This window comes from Symphalangus syndactylus, chromosome 1, assembly GCF_028878055.3.
Source record: "Symphalangus syndactylus isolate Jambi chromosome 1, NHGRI_mSymSyn1-v2.1_pri, whole genome shotgun sequence".
Lineage (NCBI taxonomy): Eukaryota > Metazoa > Chordata > Mammalia > Primates > Hylobatidae > Symphalangus > Symphalangus syndactylus.
In genome coordinates, this window is record NC_072423.2 from 113,361,996 (window position 1) to 113,385,483 (window position 23,488).

General features: G+C 41.1%; 1 protein-coding gene across 6 annotated transcripts in view; it reads left to right on the forward strand.

The window, feature by feature from the left end:
• SMARCC1 (SWI/SNF related, matrix associated, actin dependent regulator of chromatin subfamily c member 1) overlaps positions 1-23,488 on the forward strand; it is a 203,364-nt gene that overhangs the window by 160,257 nt on the left and 19,619 nt on the right. For all 6 annotated transcript variants that reach the window (XM_055279147.2, XM_063609526.1, XM_063609529.1 and 3 more), the window contains 2 exons: positions 6,369-6,503; positions 18,673-18,934. In XM_055279147.2, coding sequence (XP_055135122.1) covers positions 6,369-6,503; positions 18,673-18,934 — 397 coding nt within the window. The remainder of the gene's footprint in view (positions 1-6,368; positions 6,504-18,672; positions 18,935-23,488) is intronic.

The following is a 23,488-nucleotide window of genomic DNA, read 5'->3' on the forward strand; positions in this document are numbered from 1 at the left end:
TCCATGTCTACTAAAAATACAAAAATTAAGCCAGTCATAGTGGCACGTGCCTGTAGGCCCAGTTACTTGGGAGGCTGAGGCACGAGAATCACTTGAACCTGGGATTTCAGTGAGCTGAGATCACGCCACTGTATTCCAGCCTGGGGACAGAGTGAAACTCTTGTCTCAGAAAAACTTAAAAAAAAAGTAATTCCCATTAGACAAAAGCCACACCTATGTTTTCTTGCCTACATAGTTCCCTTTTTGCCCTAGTCTTAGTTAAGATGTTATGAGAACAAAGCCCTTAATTTTTGGATCCCTTTTTGTCTAGTTGGAGGGATCTTAGATTTGTAGCTTCAGTAATGATGATGCAAAGAAGCTGAGAGGTGAACTAGTAGAGGTGATACAGAAAACTAGTTTAAAACTAGGGACAATGTTGGAAACAAATACTTCAGCACAGTGATATGAACTAGGCAGAAAACAAAAGCAGAGGCAGTTATTCCTGAAAGGTCATAAAGAGCTTGGTTAGGAAATAGTGGGACAAGTAAGTGTCCAAACATGGGGCTTCAGAAAGAAAGGAAAGAGTGTTGTAAGCAGAATAAAAATAAATATTGGCTGTGTGAAAACTTTCCGAATTTGATGAAAACTTTAACTTACAGACCTAAGAAGCTCAATGAAAGAATATATATATATATATATATATATATATATATATATATATATATATATATATAAGACATGCTATAAAGATGTTTAGACCCAGCACAGTGGCTCACACCATAATCCCAGCACTTTGGGAAGCTGAGGCAGGAGGATTGCTTGAGGCCAGGAGTTAGAGACCAACCTGGGCAACAGAGAGAGATCTTGTCCCTACAAAAAGTTTTTAAAGTTGGCCAGGCATGGTGGTGTAATGCCTATAATCCTACCTACTCGGGAGGCTGAGGCAGGAGGATCTCTTGAGCCGAGGAGTTTGAGGTTACCGTGAGCTGTGATCTCACTGGTGCACTTCATCCTGGGCAACAGTGAGACACTGTCTCAAAAAAACATCTAAAAGATGCTTAGAGGCCCTCATGTCTGGTAGAAAGGTCTAAGGCATATACCTAAGACTCTTAGAAGTCCTACTATAAATACCATTCAAAAAGTTTTATAGCTGCACCTTGAGCTCTTTACCCTGAGGTCATCCTTTGCTGGTAGTGCTCTAGATTGGATCTTTCTTCCAAAGCCATTTCTTAGCTTCAGACTCTTGCTGGAAAGGAACCAGAGATGAGAAATAATGTTTTATTCAAATCCCACTTTTTCATATTTCCTCTAAATTCTGCCTGAAAACCTAATAGTTGCTTCTTCCATGCTCTTCTAGCTGCTTACAATAAAATAGAAAAAGAATTTTTCCATGGCCTGGAAATGCCCCAGCCATATCCACAAGTTTATTAATTACCTTTTCTATTTCCACATGACTAGAGATGATGGTGTTTCCAAAAGTTGTGCTACTAGATAATAAAGATCTATTTCTTCAACCTTCAATACTAGTTTCCTCTCTGTACTTTATTACCTACTGATGGTTTTCTTAAAGCCCTTTCAGCTTGCACCCACTACGTGGTCCCAAAGCCAAAGAGAAACATTTTAGGTTTCTGTTACAAAAGCTCCCCATTTCCAGATACCAAATTATTTTACAAAAGCAAAATTGAGTAGTTTAAAACATAACAATTTTATTAAATCTCATAATTTTGTTAAATTTTAACACCAAACAGCTGGGCAATTCTGCTACATGTGTCAACTGAGTCATTTAGTAGTATTAACTTCATAGGTAGGTTTATGTAGAAGGTCTGAGATGGCTTCATTAAAATCCTAGTCCTTGGCAGGGGTAGCTGAGGTTTTTTTCCGCTCCATGTAGTCTCAGAATTTCCCCTTGTGGTCTTTCCAGCAGGGTGATCATACTTTGTACATGGCAACCTGAGACTCCCAGAGAGAACATTCCAAGAAACAGGACATGAAAGTTTCCAGGATTGTAAGGCCTGGGCTTAGAAAAGGCTACCACTAATTTTTACTGGGCAAGGCAGAGAGCCTGTCTTGATCTGCCTCTTAATGAAATAAAGGCCAGTGAACTTGTGACTATCTTTAGTCTACCACAAGTCCCTTCTAAGAATTACCCAGGAAGGTATCCACTCAAGTATCGATTATTCCAAAGATGCATTGAAAAATAACTAATGGGCATTTGGGTTTGGAATTTTAATTTTTAGTTCCAGCTCTGCCATTGACTTGTCTCTTTTTCCTTTTTCCTTTTTTTTTTTTTTTTTTTTAAAGACGGGGTCTCGCCAGGCACGGTGGCTCATGCCTGTAATCCCATCACTTTGGGAGGCTCAGTCAGACAGATCACGTGAGGTCAGGATTCAACACCAGCCTAACCAACATGGTGAAACCCCGTCTCTACTAAAAATAGAAAAATTAGCCGGGCTTGGTGGCGGGTGCCTGTAATCCCAGCTATTCAGGAGACTGCGGCAGGAGTGTCACTTGAACCTGGAAGGCGGAGGTTACAGTGAGCCGAGGTCATGCTACTGTACTCCAGCCTGGGCAACAAATCTAGACTCTGTCTCAAAAAAAAAAAAAAAAAAAAAAGGACGGGACCTCGCTCTGTCACCCAGGCTGGAAATGCTGTGGCAAGATCACAGCTCACTGCAGCCTCAAACTCCCAGACTCATGTGATCCTTCCTCCTCAGCCTCCTGAGTAGCTGGGACTATAGGAATGTGCTATCACGCCTGGCTAATTTTTTAAATTTTTTTGTAGAACGGGGTCTCATTATGTTGCCCTGGTCTCAAACTCCTGGCCTCAAGCGATTTTCCTGCCTCAGCCTTCCAAAACACTGGGATTACAGATGGTAGGCAATTGCGCCTGGCCTGTTTTCAGTGGACTTCTTGGTGGTACAAATGTTTTTAATTTGATGAGGTTCAACCTAATTTTCAATTTTCTCTTTTATCATTTGTGCTTTTTACATGTCTCGAAATCTTTGGCTTAACCTAAGATCATTTAGATATACTTTGTTTTTTCTTCTAAGAATTTTTTAGTGTATACTTTTATATTTAGATCTGTGATCCACTAAGTTAATTTTTGTGGGTGGTGTGAGATAGGAGTCCAAATTCATTCTTTTGTATTTGGATATTCAGTTTTCTCAGCTCTATTTGTTGACCTACCCCAACCCGCCTTTAAACTTTTATTATGGAAGTATTAGAATATATATATAGAAGTAGGCTAGACATGGTGGCTCATGCTGGTAATCCCAGCACTTGGGGAGGCCGAGACAGGCAGATCATTTGAGCTTGGGAGTTTGAGACTAGACTGGGCAACCTGGCAAAACCCTGTTTCTACCAAAAATACAAAAGCTAAGTGGGTGTGGTGGTGTGCGCCTGTAGTCCCAGCTACTTGGGAAGCTGGTCTTCCTTTTTTCCTTTCTTTTTTTAAAACTGTAAAAATAAAATAAAGAAAAATAAGGGATTTTGCCATGTTGGCCAAGCTGGTATCAAACTCCTGGCCTCAAGTGATCCACCCACCTCGGCTTCCTGAAGTGCTGGGATTACAGGCACGAGCCACAGCGCCGGCCCGGACTTTGTCTTTAAAAAAAAAAAAAAAAAAAAGAATATATACAACATATACAGAAGTAGACAAAGTAGTAAAATAGTCTCTGCATACATATTATCTAGCTTTGGTTATCAACTTCTTACCAGTCTTGTTTCATTTGTCTCAATTTATTTTATTTTTTGAGAAAGCGTCTTGCTCTGTTGCCTAGGCTGGAGTGCTGTGGCGCGATCTTGGCTCACCACAGCCTCTGCTTCCTGAGTAGCTGGGATCACAGGCGTGTGCCACCACATCCAGCTTTTTTTTTTGTATTTTTAGTACAGACAGGGTTTTACTGTGTTGGCTAGGCTGGTTTTGAACTCCTGGCCTTCTGTGATCCACCTGCCTTTCCAAAGTGCTGTGATTATAGGCGTAGGCATGAGCTTCTGTGCCCAACCTCAATTTATTTTTGAATCATCGCTTGCTCTATAAACTCAGAGTTTCTTAGGTTGGGTCTGTGACTTTTGAATCTAGGGTCTTTATCTTTTTCTGGTATTACATTACTTGGGCTAGAACACATACCTCAGTAGCATGTGTAGGAAGTGAACTTTTTAGTCCTTGATTTCAGGAATGTCTGTTCTATATTCACGCTGTTACACGTTGCTATACAGGAAATTCTAGTTTGAAATTCATTAGCCCTCAGAGTTGAAAGGCATTTTACCATTGTTTTCAAACATCTCATTTCACTTTTAAGAAGTCTGATACAGTCCAATTTTTTGGTTAACCTGTTTTTTTTGGGAGGGTGCCTTTCTGAAAGCTTGTAGGATTATCTGTATCTTGTGTACTTAAAATTTCAGTAATGTTTCTTGCTGTGGATCTTTTTAATTTTTTTGATACTTGCTGCCTCTTTTATTTTATTTTATTTTTTATTTTTTTTTTGAGATGGAGTCTTGTTCTGTCACCAGGCTGGAGTGCAGTGGAGGGATCTCGGCTCACTGCAACCTCTGCCTCCAGGCTTTAAGCGATTCTTATGCCCCAGCCTCCCGAGTAGCTGGGATTACAGACGTGCACCACCATGCCCAGCTAATTTTTTAATTTTTAGTAGAGACAGGGTTTTTGCTGTATTGGCCAGGCTGGTCTCGAACTCCTGATCTCATGTGATCTGCCCACCTAGGCCTCCCAAAGTGCTGAGATTACAGGCGTGAGCCACCACGGCTGACCAATGACCTGCAGTTTTAAAAGGAAATATTTTGGTATTATTTTATTGAATAACACTTGAGGACCCTCTTTCCACCTACTGCTCCCCCCACCAAGTTCCTGCATAAATCTCAAAAAAAAAAAAATACCAGAAACATTTTCTTTCAAACCAGCTGAGTTCTAGGAGTCATATTCTCATAAAAATAGACCAGAAATTGATAACATTATTATCTTCAAAGGAAGAGTTACTGATGTATAGCTGACAGAAGTTAGGGGGAGACTTACTTTTTATTTTATACCTCTTTGTAACTTTTCAGTTTATATCATGTGCATAAATTTTTTTGTTCAAAAATATAAATTGTATAACATTGTACAATGATAATGCCTTGAATTACATAATATTTATTTAAAGTTTTGGTGTCATTGATGTAGCTCATTGTATTTTAGGGTGGCAGACATGATCATTAATAGCTATAAAATCTCATTGTCACCTCTTGTCTACATTTCTGAATCTTTTTGCAAATGGGTCTCCATATCTGTAAAACTACAGTTTTTATTTTCGACGGTAAATGAATGAAAAATTAGGCTTTCGTCTAAGTGTTAGGTCTCAGCATAGTTCCCAAAAGCCTGTATTAAGTTGCATGGTTGCTCCTAGGTTCTATAGGAAACCTACAATCATTAAGAGATCAGTAAAATAGCCACTCCATGCTATTTCTTAAGACCTTGGTAAGATGCGTGCTGTGACATGCACAGTTGTGGCATGTCATAGCTACTCAGTTGGCTTAGGCAGAAGGATCACTTGAGCCCAGGAGTTGGAGGCCAGTCTGGGCAACATAGGTTTTTTTTTTTTTATGAAGAACCCTGCTTCTTAAACACATAAATTCAGCAGACATAATAAAAGTGAATGAAAAATGGTGCTGGGAGTTTGTTGGGGAAGTTCTTGGATGGCATCTGTAGAGGGTGGGATTGATTGCTAGCTAGTAGTTAGGGTCTTAAGCAGATATAAGTAATGTGGCATCATCTTGTTTGTGCTCTTGAGTTGGCAGGAAGCATTCACCATCAGTCTTGTGGCAAAGGAGTGATAGTCTTCCAGAGTACCTTTCTGTTTAGTACTGTATTTATTTTTCCAGCTATGGACCTGGACCTGGAATTACAGGTCAAATATTGTTTTCCCCTTTGTTTCCACACATGAGGTCAGCTCACCAAAGAGAAGGGAGAGGCTTTGTGTAAGAGTGTCAGGTGCTGTCCTCAGCAGCCTGCCTGCCCACCCAACCCTAGAAAAGTTTTAGGGAGGAAAGGATAGTGAGGGGACAGACCGAGTGCCAGGATGGGGTGGTAGGTGGCAAAGTACCTCCTGTCCTCATCTTTGGCCCATCAGGGTCCTGGTTTGCCCTCTCCTTCTTAATAGCCCTTTTGAAGGTAGTAGTTTACCACATGAGGCATTTCCTTTAATCTTTTAAGGGTTGATTTATCTCTATAAGAACCAGAAATTCAGAGACAGTTATTTTAGATTGTACGTTACAAAGGAGACATATAGGGTACCATTGTAAATTATATGATCTCTACTTTGAATATTGTCAGCATTTTCTTAATGTTCTTTAAGCAAATGTTTACCTAAATAGCTTGAATGATCTTTTACCCTTAGCACCTGGCTGCAGTGGAAGAAAGAAAGATCAAGTCCCTGGTAGCTCTCTTGGTTGAGACACAAATGAAGAAACTAGAGATCAAACTTCGGCATTTTGAAGAGCTGGAAACTATCATGGACAGGGAGAAAGAAGCTGTAAGTATTTGGAATTTTATAGTGGTTTTGTCACAATTAAACCTTGGTCACTTTTCACAAAACACAAGTTAGATAAAATAAATGGTAGCCTGTTCTCTTGGTCTCCATGGCTAACTTCTGTCCTTTTTTCTGTTTGATTTGCCGTTTCAAAAGGATTATTAGCCAGTGATGTTAAATAAAAGGCACTCTGTTAACTCTCTAAAGCGAATTATCTAAATCTCAGCTTCTTGTACATGCTGGCTGTGAAGATACATGATCATATTAAATTCTTCCCTCTACAAAACTTAGATCTTAGAGTTATTTCATTACTTACTTGTTACCAATAAAGTAGAAACTGTATAACTCTATTATCTGATTCAGGGATTTTCTTTTTTTTTTTTTAAAGTTTTAATTTTTATTTTAGATTCAGAGGTACTTGTGCAGGTTTGTTACATGGATATATTGTATGATGCTTAGGTTTAGGCTTCTATTAAAGCTGTCACCCAGACAGTTAACATAGTACCCAATATGTAGCTTTTCAATCTTTCACCCTTTTCTCCTCTTCCCCTTTTGGAGTCACCAGTGTCTGTTGTTTCCATCCTTATGTCTGTGTATATACAGTGTTTAGCTCTCACTTAAAACTGAGAACATGCGGCATTTTTTGCTTCCAAGTTAATTCACTTAGAATAATGGCCTCCAGCTGCATCTATGGTGGTGCAAGGGACATAATTTCATTTTTTTTATGGCTGTGTAGTATTTCATATTGTATATGTACCACATTTTCTTTATCCAGTCCACTGTTGATGGGCACCTAGTTTGATTTCACATCTTCGCTATTGCAAATGGAGCTGCAATAAACATGCATGTGCAGGTGCATTTTTGGTAGAACAATTTATTTTCTTTTCTTTTTCTTTTTTTTTGAGATGGAGTCTCACCCTGTTGCCCAGCTGGAGTGCAGTGGCACAGTCTCAGCTCACTGCAACCTCTGCCTCCCTGGTTCAAGCGATTCCCCTGCCTCAGCCTCCCGAGTAGCTGGGACTACAGGCACGTGCCACCACGCCCAGCTAATTTTTGTGTTTTTAGTAGAGACGGGGTTTCACCATGTTGGCCAGGATGGTCTCTATCTCTTGACCTCATGATCTGCCCACCTCAGCCTCCCCAAGGGCTGGGATTACAGGCATGAGCCACCATGCCCGGCCGAACAATTTATTTTCATTTGGGTATATACCCAGTAATGGGATTACTGGGTTGAATATTAGTCATATTTTTGTTTCTTTGAGAAACCTCCAAACTGCTTTCCACAGGGGCTGAACTAATGTACAGTCTCATCAGCAGTTATATAAGTTTTCAGAGATTTTCTTGATTCCCTGACTTCTTCAAAATAAATACTAGAGAGGAGAACTTAATCTCATCTTGAGTTAGGAACCTAGCTTTCTGTTATCCTCCCTCAGATCCATCCTTGGGCTTTCTCAGACTTCTCTTCCCTCACCTATACTGAATGGTAGCTGGAAGTAGGCCCATCCTGAGTCTTATACGTAGCATGCCCTGGAGCAGAAACTTTGGACATAAGGTCATGGGCCAAACAGGACCAAGAGAATTATGAAAAGGACCAAAGTGAGAGTAGAAGTCATAAAAAGTAAGAAATTTAGAAGCAGAGAAACATTTGGTTATCTTGGGAGAAGTTCTGGAGAAAAAGAGATTAAGCTCTTAGTGAAAAAAAAATATATATATTATTTATTTATTTATTTATTTATTTATTTTGAAACGGAGTCTTACTCTGTCACCCAGGCTGGAGTGCAGTGGCATGATCTTGGCTCACCACAACCTCTGCCTCCCAGGTTCAAGCGATTCTCCTGTCTCAGCCTCCCAAGTAGCTGGGATTACAGGCGCGCACCACCACCCCCAGCTAATTTTTTGTTTTTCAGTAGAGACGGTTTCACTGTGTTGCCCGGGCTGGTCTCGAACTCCTGAGCTCAGGTAATCTGCCTGCCTCAGCCTCCCAAAGTGCTAGGATTACAGGCGTGAGCCACCGCACCTGGCCAAAAATAAATTTTTGTAATGAGTTGACTAGAGAAAGAATTAGTGACTCCCTAAGCATGGGCTAAATTTGAGCCTTTAGTTAGGACTTTGTCCCTCTGACTATTTTGACTTTTTTATCTACATAAGAGATTCTGACTCCAAATGGTAGAACTTTAAAAAGAAATTATTCGAGAATACTGATCATTTTAGGATTTACATTTGCCTGAGTATCTTCTTGCATTATTTAAAGTGTTTCTTAGTGGCCAGTCCGAGCAAGTCCTCAGTTGAACTCCTCATGAGTAACCCAGTACCTGTCACCATAGCCCATATCCATTTTGTCCTAAGACCAGCTGGCCCCAAAAGTAGGAAGAGGCTGCTTCAGTAGCTCTCCTACCCCAACTCTATACCACCCCACCCTCAGTTCCCTGATTAGGAAGGAGCCTAGTCAGGGACTTACTGTGCTTCTCGCTCCATACTCTACATCTGTCATTGAGCTTCTGTCTCTGTAAGCATCTCTCACACCATTGACCGTCTCCTGCCCGGGGAGCTCATGAGACCCTGGTTTCATCTCTATCACCCTCTGTGTATGCTGGACCAAATGCAGGCTTCTTCACAGCCTTACTGTCTTTGCCACCTGTTGTGCATCCTGCTTCTCTGGCCAAGAAGGCCCTTTGCCCCACTTTTTGGCTACCTCCTGCATTCCTCAGCTGTGGGTGGCATGGCCTTCACATTTACTGCTGTGGCAGCCTCACAGAGCACTTAATTGCACTGTAATCACCAGTTCATGGGTTCGCATTTCTGTACCAGAGTATATACTTTTTGAGGGCAGGGACTTAATCAGATGTCTTTGTTAACACAGAAGTAGCACATCACAGGCCCTTACTTAAATGAGTGTGTGTCAGCATTGTTGCTGTAGTTGGGAAAGTGGAAAGGATAATCCACCCTTAGAGACTTAGTTTAATGAGGGAAACAGTCAACAAATAAGGACAATACAGTATGTTTGTATAGTACAGCAGTTGTACAGATGCTGCTATAGGAACAGAAAGGAGGAATCCCCAGGAGATGGGGAGAGGGAGAAGTTATCAGAGAAAACGTCCAACAGGTGGAGCTTTAGGGAATGAGTCTTTGTGTTTATCTTTCTCTAATAAGCTTTCCTTTTGATATTTTACAGATTTTCTTAGAGGGCCTGGAGTAATAGGGGGCTATAATATAGCAGAGTGGATTATTGGCATATGCAGGATTCAAATGATGATTGGGTAGATCCCACTGGCAGTAAGACGTCTTGCTGTCATTTGCAAAGCATAACTGATCCATTAGCCTTGAATATTGAGTCAACCCTGAGCACTTACAGAATATATCTAGTTTGGCAAGGAGCTCTTTCCTCAGCACTAAGTTGCTTTCTCTTCAAAGAATGAACCTGCAGGTCCCCCGGTTTTTTAAATCTTCTGTTGGACCTGTTGTCTGTCCCCTAAGAATAGCAGAGTTCACATCCCGTTTCCGTTTTTGTCCATTGGCCCCCAGACACCAAGGGGCAGTGTATAACCGCTCCACTTCTCTCAGCCCTGCAGAAGTTTCCTTGTGTGGTGTATATTTTTTAAATAACTACTTAAATTATATAACTTCACTGTTTTTTCTCTTTTGACTTTTTTCTGGGGGGACAGGGCTCACTCTGTTGCCCAGGCTGGAGTGCAGTGGTACAGTCATAGCTCACTGCAGCCACAAACCCTTGGGGCTCAAGTGATCCTCCCTCCTCAGCCTCCCAGGCAGCTGGGACTACAGGCATGAGACACTGTGCCCAGCTAATTTTTTTTTTTTTTTTTAAATATTGACAGGATCTTGCCACGTTGCCCAGGCTGGTCTCAAACTCCTTGCCTCAAGCAGTCCTCCCACGTTCTCCTCTCAAGGGGTTTGGATTACAGGCATGAGCTGCTGTGTCCAGCTTTTTGACTTTTAAAAAATGTTACTTTCTTATCAGATCACACACAATATTTCATAAATATTTTCTGAATAAAACAACACAGCTGAAAATGTTGGGAAAATACCCTCTGGACTCCATCCCAGTACACAGTGCTGCTCTGCTTGAATTCTTCCATGGTAGACTGTTATTTTCTTAATCAGCATTTGGTGTCAGCTGTTTGTGGCAGGAAAATTCTTTGTATGAGACAGTCCCTACCCCTACTGAATGAATGTCAATAATCCAACTGTATTAGTTATAAATTGCCATGGTTTCTGAGTAAGTGATTCAAAAAAGTAAGAGTATGAAAAAGCACACAAAATGGGAGCTATAATGTTCTTTATAATGTAAACATGCGAGTCACATCCCTTCTGCCACATCCTGTTGGTCACAGACCAACTCTGGATCTGGGGTAGCTGAATAGTTTCAGTGGGGGTGGTGTAAATATTAGAAAGCAGGATCATTGGCAACCAGCTTGGAGACCTGTTCTCAGACCAACCAAAATGGGTCATTTGAACTTCAAAATGCCACCTGCTCATTTTGTGTATAATTAAGACATAACCTCTTTCTCACTTTAGCACTAGCATCCTATCCTTCCCTGTGGGAAGCAAAGCTATGAATGTTTTTCTACTGATGATTTCCACACAGAATTCTTGTGAAAATTGAGAGAAGTATGGCATATGCCTGGCACAGTGTCTAGCACATACATAGTAAGTGTTTGGTAAATATATGCCTCCCATTATGCAAACCAGTGATCAACAAATATGTACAAAATTCTTAAGATTCATAAGCCATTGTTGGCTTTGTGAGCATTTATTGGGTCAGTTACTATGCCAAAGCACTTTGAATGGATTTACTCACTTTATTTCCCAGCAAACTATGTGAGGAAGCCATAAGCAAGAAAATAATGTTTGCCTTGAATCCCCTTATTCAAGAATCCAGCAGTGATGTTGGATGACAACATAAGCCACTTCTTTGTTAGCCCTTCTTACATTCCAGACTGGAGCTTGAACCTGGTAGGTTGTATACCTCAGATCACATGGGTCAGAAATGACAGAGCCAGATCTCAAACGTGTTTGTTCAGCTCTCTGTATTTATCTAGTTCTTCGCAATTTATAAAGAAATGAGCTTTTGCTATTTCATTTTAACCTAGGGACTCTGAGATATATATGCTTCTGTCATCCTTCTATTATGAATCAATAAAGTTGATACTCCAGACAGTGAATAGATCGGCTAGGAGTAGAGGCACCCAACTCTCCACCTCCCACACTGCCTCAGTTCATTTTAGAGTGCACTCTTGCTCATCTTAACCTAGTAAGCAGTAGTTTTAGGATAACGTTTTTTTAAATGGAACGTTTGGTTTTGTTTAAATAGCAAAAGGTTTCAGAAATTAAGACTCAAAATCAAATATAAAGCTTTTTTTTTTTTTCCTCTAATGACTTAAAGCCAGATGTTCTTTTTAGTCTTAAGTAATTGTAACTAAATGTAATCATATAAAAATTTCGGGACCAGGCATGGTGGCTCATGCCTGTAATCCCAGCACTTTGGGAGGCCAAGGCGGGAGGATCCCCTGAAGTCAGGGGATCGAGACCAGCCTGGCCAACATGGTGAAACCCTGTCTCTACTAAAAATACAAAAATTAGCTGGGTGTGATGGTGGGTGCCTGTAATCCCAGCTACTTGGGAGGCTGAGGCAGGAGAACCACTTGAACCCGGTAGGCAGAGGTTGCAGCTTGCAGAGATCGTGCCATTGTACTCCAGCCTGGGTGACAATAGCGAAACTCTGTCTCAAAAAAAAAAAAAAAAAAAAATTCAAATTTGTTATAGGTATCATGAACTCAGCTATAATTAATAGCTATTCCAGCTCCCTCATATTTTAAAGAATTAAAGGAAAGGCAGTTATGGAAGTTACAGAGTCTATCAGGGAATTGACATGAGAAAAGCACTCCAGTTCAGGGGAGGGTGTTGAGCTGCCAGTGGGTCTACCACTCATTGTGTCTGTAGACTGAGTAGCTTTTGGTGCTAGGCAGAAGCACACAGCAGTCAACAGAGCAGGTTTCAACGTGGGTTGTGTTGTAGACTAAACTACCTGGAGAGAATTGAAAGGCTTGGGCCCCACATAAGCCGTTTACATTTGAATGTTTTTTTTAAAAGACACTTTGAGGCCATCGAGAATGGATCTATGAGCTGATTCCATTTATAGCTTTTGGACTAAATGTTATCTGTGTCTTTGAAGTTCATTTGGCTAGGTATAGAAATTTTATACCTTCAGAGGCTGGGTGCTGTGGCTCACGCCTGTAATCCCAGCACTTTGGGAGGATGAGGCGGGTGGATCACCTGATGTCAGGAGTTCGAGACCAGCCTGGCCAACATTGTGAAACTCCGTCTCTACTAAAAATACAAAAATTAGGTGGGCGTGGTGGTGGGCACCTGTAATTCCAGCTATTTGGGAGGCTGAAGCAGGAGAATCACTTGAACCCAGGAGGAAGAGGTTTCAGTGAGCCGTGATCACGCCATTGCACTCTAGGCTGGGCAGTAAGAGCAAAACTCTGTCTTAAAAAAGAAAAGAAAAGAAAAGAAATCGTGTACCTTCAGAAAAGAGGGACTATTAGGGAACTCGGAACTGTGAGAAACCCAGACCCTGTACTTAAGGAAGTTAAAGGATGGATGAGACATTGACTCAAAGAAACCAAATACTATGAGATGATGGGGCTGTGAAAATTCAGAGAAAGGGGAGGTCATGGTCAGCTCAGATTATCAAGGTAAGATTCCTGGAGGAGGAGGATTGATAATGATTTGTAAGAAAGGCCCAGCTCTTGAAATATGAAAAGAATGATTGCTTAGGAGACTGGAGAGTCAGCCTGCCTTGATAGTTTTTGTGGTAGATAAAATTATTTATTTGTTCATTTGCCAAATACTCACTGAGCATCTGTCCTCCAGGCATACAGCTACTGAGGATACAGTGGTAGATAAAACCCAACAAAGATCTCTGCGTTGGTGGATCTCAAATAATTAGAAACCATGAGTGAATTAAGGAAGTTATATAAGTAATAAGATATTATGCTGCATATATATAGGTATACATACAAGCTTTGTGTGTATGTTATGGGCTGAGTCGGGGGGAGATTAGGAGTGGCAGGGAAGGGATTTCTGTTTTGAGTGGTGTCATCAGATTAGGACTTATTGAGAACCTGACAGTTGATGGGCAAGCACTTCCGGGTGCTGGAAACAGCCAGTGCAGAGGCCCTGAGGCAGGAGCATGACTTATTCAGAAACAAGGGAGTAGGTGGGTGGGCTGGAGCATAAATGAGTCAAGGGAGTTAGGAGCATAAAGTCAAAGAGATCATGGTGACCAGATCACAGAAATCCTTGAAAGCCGTCCAGAGGCCTTTTTGCTTTACTCTGAAATGTGGAATAATTGCGGGACCTTGAGTTGAGGACTGCAGTGATCTTCCTTACAGTTTATCAGGGATCACTCTGTCTACTATGTTAGAGAGAGTAAATTATAAGGCAGCAAGGTCAGAATCAGGGAGACTTGGTGTGGAGGCTGTTAGGTTAATGCATGTGAGATATGGTGGCTTGGACCAGGGTGTCAGCCATGGAAGTGAAGAGAAATGGTGAAGTTCTAGATGGAATTTGAAGATAGAGATAATGGGCTATCCTCACAAATAGTAAGTTTAGAAAAGTTTGTTATATTTTATGACAAACTAAGGAAGAAAGAACAGCAAAAAAGAATTTCGTAGTGTCCCAGGGTAATTATATTTAACTTTGTTTTCTGTGTAGTTGTAGTAATTCATCTCTGTCCTGCCTGTCATACAATTGAATCTATTGTTCAACATTTGCTATTACATTAAAGATAGTTTTATTTGAGATTAGAAAGCCATACCCAGTAGCAGGTTCAGTTCTGAAGCAGAAAGACATGTGGCCTCATGAAGCAAGCACACTGCAACAAAGATAAAATGACCAGTCACAATAATGATGCAGGCTCCCTTTTTGGATTTCTGCTACCAGAAGTACACATGGAAGTAGCAAAATGCAATTATATTGTTTTCTTTTACCTCGCATATGAAAAGGGATGGATGTGTCTGTTTTGGATTTGGGGTTTTTTCAGTGAATTTCTCATCATTGATACAAAGCATTGAAAAGGAAGGTGTGATTATTTACTTTAGCTCTAAGGCTTCAAGTCTCAGCTGATATTTCAGTCCTTGGCATTATAGATAGATTTTTGTGGCCCTCACTGTCTTTTACTCTTTCCCACCCCCCTCCCTACTTTATGCAAATAGAAGGGAGAAGAGCTTTGTGTGAACTTCAGCTGCACTTGCAGCTGTGTCTGCGTTTGGTGTCTTGGTGTTGAAAAGTGCTCTGTTGTGTTAGATTTCGCTTGGATACGGCTGCTTTATACATACACAGTGAAGAGGGAGAGGAAGGCAGGTTTTTTGAAAGCAGGGGAAGTGGGGGCTCAGGATGTGTCTTCAGAGCAGGGCCATAGGCAGCCTTGTATGAAAAACTGGGTTCACTGGAGCCTATTTTTTTGTTATTGAAAAATATGTATGTGATATTTTAAATTTTCGAATCATAAATAAAAAGTTCTGGCCAGGCGCAGTGGCTCGTGCCTGTGCACTTTAGGAGGCCGAGGCAGGCGGATCACTTGAGGTCAGGAGTTCAAGACCAGTCTGGCCAACATGGTGAAACCCCATCTCTGCTAAAAATACAAAAATTAGCTGGGTGTGGTAGTGAGCACCTGTAATGCCAGCTACTTGGGAGGCTGAGGGAGGAGAATTGCTTGAACCCGGAAGGCGGCCACTGCACTCTAGCCTGGGCGACGGAGCGAGACTCCGACTCAAAAAAAAAAAAGGGGAGGGGGGAAGGTTCTCCTACTCCCAGTTTCATTTCTATGGATGATCACTGTTAATAGTTCGTATCTTTCAGAACATTTTAAATGTGTTTATACATGATCACAAAGTCATTTTTATATACTTGGATTATCTTATAAATATTTTTATTGCAACTTGTTTTTTCCCCCATTCAGGTTATCTTATGTAACTGAACATCAAAAAGAATGCCTTGGTGACCATCCTTACACATGCATACGTACAATATTCTAGGACAGATTTCCAGATGCCTAATCACTGGGTCATTGGTTAAGTGCATTTAAAATATGACCAGTACTGGCAATTTTCTCTCAGAAATTCCTAGTTAATACTCTCTGATTGCCACAAAAGTGAATGCAGTCTTCAACTTGATTTAATAAAAATAAGGTGTCTAGAACAAGAAAAGTAATTTTATTTGCATGATGAGGCCAGTACATGCTGGCAAGCTCTGCTGCATCTGCCGCAGAGCAGAGATGGCCCTCATGGAGCCAACTGGTAGCCTGTTATTTGGGCATTGCTTTCTACTCATAGGACGTGTTTAGCCCCACATTGGAACTTTTGGTTTAAACTGGGTTCTCTTTCAGGTTTATGTATGTGTTTAATCACTTATTCTTTCTAATTCTTCTAATTATGTTTTTTAAATTACCTTCTAAGTTTTAAAATGACAGATGAAACTCAGAAAACAAAGAGGATAATACAGGCCAGCTCATGTTGTAGGCAAGGAAAATTGGGCAAATTTTTCTTCCCAGCTTGGCCCTCTCATCCTCTTATTAGTAGATTCTTTTTTTCTGTCCAAGGTTAATACCTTGATACTAAGGGAAGCCCCCAAAGAAAGGCTAGTTTGGTTAAAAACAGAACCCAAAATTCAGCTAGGTAATGCAGAGATCAAAATTTCCTTTTAGAGTCACTGCTCCCTCCAGTAGCAGTTCAGCTTCCTTATAAAGCATATCTTGACCTAAATTCCATAGTTCTTACATAACGGTAGGACTACAGCCAAGCTGTTCAGACCAGTAGTCACTCAACAAAAACATAGATAAGAGGATGTTTTCTGGCCACCTCTTAAGCAAATTGAGTCCTAAATTCCTAGAAAGAATGATTAGAAGAAAGCAAAACCAAGAATCCGTAGCCAGAATATTTAGATTTCCCACCCCACCATTTACAATCATTTTGCCTCTTTCTTACTAATCTGATTAGTCTTCCTGCAGAACTGGACTTCCAGAAGATTCTCTTGCTGTTTACATCTTACATCTCCCTTCTCATCATGCACACAGGAAACTGAACCACGCCAGGCTTTACCCTTTTCAGATCACCTTTCCCAGAAAATGAAGAGCCCACCCTAGACTATTAGGACCATGGTAGAACCCTGTCCTGGTAACCCTCAACCTCTCTCAAAATGTTTTGTTTCAGAAGATCTCCCTCTCCATAAGGAAAGTCTACAAGCCAGTTACCAAAATCCAGGACATAAGCTATACCATTTACGCTCTTTATTTGTTCTCCTCTTCGCCTGCTCATGCATCTTTTCTTCATACTGTGTTCATGGCCTGTCTTCCCACACCCCATCTGTCCATGGAAATACCCTAGTTGCTACTCCTATAACCAGTGATGCTTCTCACTCAATTTCACAGGGATTTTCCCCAATCAGCCCTCTGCCAAAGGCCCAGATTTTTAGGCTAATTCTCATGCTTATTCCATCTAGTTTTTGCAAGTAATAGTGTATGGTGTTTATCCACAGAACTTGCTGCCCCCAAAAGCAAAAATGTTATACTTCCCTAACCTATTAAATGCCTCAGAATAGTGCTATTGGACAGAAATATGTGAGCCATACATATAACTAAAATTTTCTAGTAGCCAAATTAAAAACAGGTGAAATGATGTTTTACATAATCCAATATATGTAAAACCTACATATATACATTGTTTCTATATGTAATTTATGTGAACAATTTTTCATATTAAGTCTTCAAATTTTACTGTGCATCACCGACAGCACATCTCATTTCATGTTAGCCACACTTCAAGTGCTCAGTAGCTGTGTGTGGCTTCTAACTTCTGTATTGGACAACACAGCACTAGAAAATAATTCCCAGTGACTCAGATTTTTCTATGAAAATGATGGGATGGAGACATTATTGAAAAGAAGTGGGTTTATTAACCCTCCTTATGCTTATGATTTTTATACTACCAGAGATCTGGATTTTCATTTTCCTGCATGTTCAGGTTGATTTTCTTTATCATCCCTGAATTAAATTAATTTAGGATAGGCTTCATTCTCTGAACTAAACATATAATATTGTATTTCTGTTTATTCTCATTTGGGTGCCAGAAAGATTATCTTGAATATTGAAATGCTTGTAGTCGTTAAACTAAGATTCATGCAAATTTTTTTATAGGCAACTAAAATATTCCGTGAATGTGTCACCAAGTATAATTTTGGGTACTTGAAAGCTAAGATTTGCAGTGGCACTGCCAAAGTTCCACATAGAGAAATGCATATCTTTGCAGCTAAGGCCACGTCAACTCATGCAGAGTAATTTAACTCTGGTGTTATGTTCTAAAATAGACGATAACCGAAAGAGTATCACATCCAAAAGAGAGCACATGGGAAGGTTGGGTGAACTTGAAATGTTAACATCTGAGGAACTATTACAAGGACAAGAGAGGCTCGTTTTACCTGGGGAAGACTCAAACAGCCATAGAAAGTATTTTTAGATATCTAGTCGGGCGCGGTGGCTCACGCTTGTAATCCCAGCACTTTGGGAGGCCGAGGTGGGCGGATCACGAGGTCAGGAGATCGAGACCACGGTGAAACCCCGTCTCTACTAAAGATACAAAAAAATTAGCTGGGCGTGGTGGCAGGCACCTGTAGTCCCAGCTACTTGGAGAGGCTGAGGCAGGAGAATGGCGTGAACCCGGGAGGCGGAGCTTGCAGTGAGTCGAGATTGAGCCACTGCACTCCAGCCTGGGTGAAAAAGCGAGACTCTGTCTCAAAAAAAAATAAATACATAAAATAAATAAATAAATAGATATCTAAAGGCCTGCCAAACATAGAGGGGATTACATGTGTCCAAGTGAGCCCAAAGAGCAGTAGCCCTACTGCGGGAAGATTACAAGGAAAGACTTAGACTCAACATGGAGAAGACTTTGACCATGGTAACAGATGTCCAAATGGAAATATGCTACTCAAGAAATAATGCCTTTGTTCTCACTGTAGAAGGTGCAGGAAGTGAGGTGGTGATGTCAGTGTAATGGGATAGAGAGAATTCAGGCATTATGTAGTTGTCCTTTGTGTTATCCAATCCTGAAAGCCTCTTCTGTCGTCATTTCTCTTCCACTTCTTTTACTTACAGCTAGAACAACAGAGGCAGCAGTTGCTTACTGAACGCCAAAACTTCCACATGGAACAGCTGAAGTATGCTGAATTACGAGCACGACAGCAAATGGAACAGCAGCAGCATGGCCAGAACCCTCAACAGGCACACCAGCACTCAGGAGGACCTGGCCTGGCCCCACTTGGAGCAGCAGGTCACCCTGGCATGATGCCTCATCAACAGCCCCCTCCCTACCCTCTGATGCACCACCAGATGCCACCACCTCATCCACCCCAGCCAGGTAAGAGGAAGGACCTGCTCTTGGAAAAAGCTTACGGTCACTACAGAGGCACAGAGCATCATTAGGGCCAACCACACAGTTGGTGTTTTCTGATGAAGACTGCTCAAAATTTTCATTGTCATCTAGAAAATTGTAGGCATGTGAGATTTACGGTTATCGCCACATGAAGCCTTCCATGTTCTTTTTCTCTTGGTATGATGCCTTTTCGTTGAGTAGGTCGGCCTCTGAATGGACAGTAATATCTCAGAGTTCATTCAGAATTTATCTTTGGATTGTTGATACTTTAAAAAAAAAATAGACATTTTCAAAGATAAACACACACAACACAGCAAACTCCCATGACCTGGTTTCAACAACCATCATCTTTCTGCCACTTTTACTTTTTGTTACGGAAATCTTCAACCATAGATAAATTAGAGAGAATAGTATGATAATCCCCCATGTACCTATTGGACAGCTTCAAAATTATCAACATTTTTGAGTCTGTTTTTATCTTTTCCTCCTCACTTTGGGAAATGAGATAGACTTCAAATATATCTGTAACCAGTGGGAGTCATTTTTTTTTTTTCCAGACGGAGTCTTGCTCTGTCGCCCAGGCTGGAGTGCAGTGGCGCGTCTTGGCTCACTGCAAGCTCCGCCTCCCGGGTTCACGCCATTCTCCTGCCTCAGCCTCCCGAGTAGCTGGGACTACAGGCTCACACCACCACACCCGGCTAATTTTTTTGTATTTTTAGTAGAGACAGGGTTTCACCGTGTTCGCCAGGATGGTCTCGATCTCCTGACCTCGTGATCTGCCCGCCTCAGCCTCCCAAAGTGCTGGGATTATAGGCGTGAGCCACCATGCCTGGCCAGGAGTCTTATTCTTTACATAACTATCATCACCATCCAACAAAAGTAACCATAATTCCTAATATCATTCGTTAAATATCTTTTGAGTGCTTAGTTTGTTTGAATCAGTATTCAGTTAAGATTCACACATTTGTTGACATGTCTCTTAAAAATCTATGTGATAATTCACCTTCCTTTTTTTGTGCCATTTATGTGTTGAAGAAACCAGGGTTTTTCCACAGTGTAGCTGTGCCTGATTATACACCAAAGGTGCATAGTGTCATGTCATACGTCCTTCTAACCCCCACACACAAACACATTTCCTATAAACCAGAGGATTGCTCAGGTTCAAATTCACACTTTTTTTTTTTTTTTTTTTTTTTTTAAAAGACCCTGTCTCGCTCTGTTTCCTGGGCTGGAGTGCAGTGACATGGTCATGGCTCACTGCAGCCTCAACCTCCCAGGCTCAATCAGTCCTCCCATCTCAGCCTTCTGAGTAGCTGTGACTACAGGCACATGCCACCACACCTGGCTAATTTTTGGTTTTGTTTTTATAAAGATAGGGTTTCACCTTGTAGCCCAGGCTGATCTTGAACTTCTGGGCTCAAGCAATCCTCGCGCCTTGACCTTCCAAAGTGCTGGGATTACAAGCATGACCTCTACCACACCCAGACAAGATTCACTTATGAGGTCAGGCATTCTTGTAATGTCAGTTTTTCTTTTTGTGATAATTAAGATTGATGAATAGTTCTGGTGTTGTCAGTCGGATTCATTCATTATAAAAATCCCTATTTGACTAAATTGTTTTAGAATTGAGCATTCAGAATTGCTTCTTAAATTAGCTATTTTAGGCCGAGCACAATGGTTCATGCCTGTAATTCCAGCACTTTGGGAGGCCGAGGCGGGCGGATCACCTGAAGTCAGGAGTTCGAGACCAGCTTGGCCAAAATGGCAAAACCCCGTGTCTACTGAAAATACAAAAATTAGCCAGGTGTAGTGGTACACATCTGCAGTCCCAGCTACTCAGGAGGCTGAGGCACGGGTATTGCTTGAACCTAGGAGGCGGAGGTTGCAGTGAGCCAAGATTGCGCCATTGCACTCCAGCCTGGGTGACAGAGCGAGACTGTGTCTCAATTAGTTACCCTGAAAATCAGTTCTTATAGGAAAGCCTGGATAAATGCTTCATATTTTCCCTCTATTGGTTATCTGTATAATGAGTTGCTGCCCCCCAGTAACCAAAGGTGACCAGCGAAGGATTTTTTGTGTATATTTTTAATATTATAAAATTATAAATTTTTAAATATTTTGTGTGTTTCAGTCTATCATAGATACTATTTGTGTTTCTTATTGCTTCTTAAAAGAGGTTGGGTCTCGCTGAGTTGCCCAGACTGGACCCAAATTCCTGGGCTCAAGCAATCCCCCTGCCTCAGCTTCTGAAGTAGCTGGATTATAGGCACGTTCCACTCTGCCTGGCTTTTTTTGATGCTACAATTATCCCACATTTGTAGCTTGTTTCGAGTTGGCTATTATTTACTAAATTTTAACTACTTTGAAAGTTGAACTCATAGTTCCTTCAAGCTTAACTGCCAGCATCATTAAAACCTAGGATGTACTTTTAATTCCATTTCAACCCCCAAACCCCACATTCCTTCTCTTCTTAGAGGGCAGTATGTATGGGTGTGTGCTGTGTATTATGTTAGTCTAGTGAAAGTCATCTTGTAAGATTTTTATAGTTTGCTTATCCACAGTAATATACCAAGTGCTTAGAGCCAAAGTTTGTGCTTTTGGGGATGGGATGCAAATTCTCTGGCCAAGTCATGGTATTATCAACACACTTATTCACAACCCAAAATATATTTTAGGCTGTAGTTTTAGTAGTTTTTGTTGGCTTTACCGAAAAACAGGGCTAAGTTTACTTTGGGAAGCTTTCGTTTACACACACTCACAGGATTAATTTGCAATCATGAGATTTACTACCATCATCAGACTTGCCACTCTAAATGACATTTGTGGAGGTAGCCTTAGAAGTTTACCCTGCTCACAACAACAAGATGCATTCTTTCTCACTCTTATTCTCTGTCTACTTTAGTGGATCTTAAATTCTCTGTATGGAATCTGATTTTCTCCAGCGTTAAGCTTTCAAAAGATACAAATGCTTAACAGAGTGCACATCTCAAAGTAATTTTCAAAAACAATAGTTATTTAAAAATTAAATTACTAGGCCAGGCTTGGTGGCTGACACCATTAATCCCAGCACTTTGGGAGGCCAAGGCTTGAGGATCGCTTGAACCCAGGAGTTTGAGACCAGCCTGGGCAATATAGAGAGAAGCTGTCTCTACAAAAAAAAAAAAAAATAGCCAGGTGTGGTGGCACGTACCTGTAGTCCTAGCTACTCAGGAGGCTGAGGCTGGAGGATCACTTGAGCCCAGGGGTTTGAGATTGCAAGTGAGCTGTGATTGTGACACTGCACCATTACACTCCAGCATGGGCAACAGAGTGAGACCCTGTCTCTGAAAAAATAAATAAATAAATAAAAATTCAGTTTCTAAAATACTAGGATAAACTTTTAAGAGGAAGTTTACTGTAGCTACTTGGTATTTGGCTCTTGATGGTGCTAAAGCATCATATTCACATTAACTGCTCACAGAACATCTAAGGAGCACTAGCATCTGCATTTACTTTGTAAAAGATGGGCAGAGAGGTGCATCTACTTTCTTCCCTAAATGAGATTTTGGTGATAATAGGTGTTTGTATGCCATGCCCCTCACCCACATTGTTTCACTTATTTCTCATTCTCACCTTACAGTTGAAGAACTGATGCATGGCAAGGCCGCATAGCTTTGCTGCATGGTAGAGCCAGGATTCACACTGAGCTCCATCTGATTCCAAAGTGAGGCCAGTGCCACAGTGCTGCCTCCCGTGACAGAAGACTAAGGGGATTTACAGCAGATTCAGATACAGCTATTCTAGTGAAGCAGTTCCAGCAAACTAGAGTTCATAAAAATAGTCTTTAGAAGAGAAATAGGTCATTTTAATCTTTTTACTTTTTCACAAAAATAGACTTTTCTAAAGTGAATTTGTAAAGAAAAGAATTATTGAGTGCAGTGCATGATGAGAGGTTTTTTTATTTTTAGTCTGACAAGATAGTCTCATGATTTTTTGTTGAAATAAAATGTACATTTTGGATAATGCACAATCATAAATATTCAGCTGAGTTTTTTTTTTATTTCCATTATACTTGCAGAATTGATGAGTTTTAACAGAGAATATTCATGTATAACCAACACACAGAGGCCCTCATCATACTCAGTCGCCTTCCCTTCCAAGGATAACAACTGTCCTGACTTCTAGCACCATAGACTAGTTGGGCTGGTTGAATGTTATCTGAATGTAACCACAATGATACTTATTATGTCTGGCTGCTTTCCTTGTTTTGTTTTGTTTTGTTTGAGACAGAAAGGGGCTTACTCTGTCACCCGGGCTAGAGTGCAGTGACATTATCAGGGCTCACTGCAGCCTCAACCTGCCAGGCTCAAGCCATCCTCTCACCTCAGCCTCTTGAGTAGCTGGGACCGCAAGTGCACACCACGACACCCCACTGCTTTTTAGATTTTTTTGTAGAGACATGGGCTCACTATATTGCCCAGGCTGGTCTTGAACTCCTGGGCTCAAGCAGTCCTCCCACCTCCGCCTCCCAAAGTGTTGGGATTATAAGCATAAGCCACC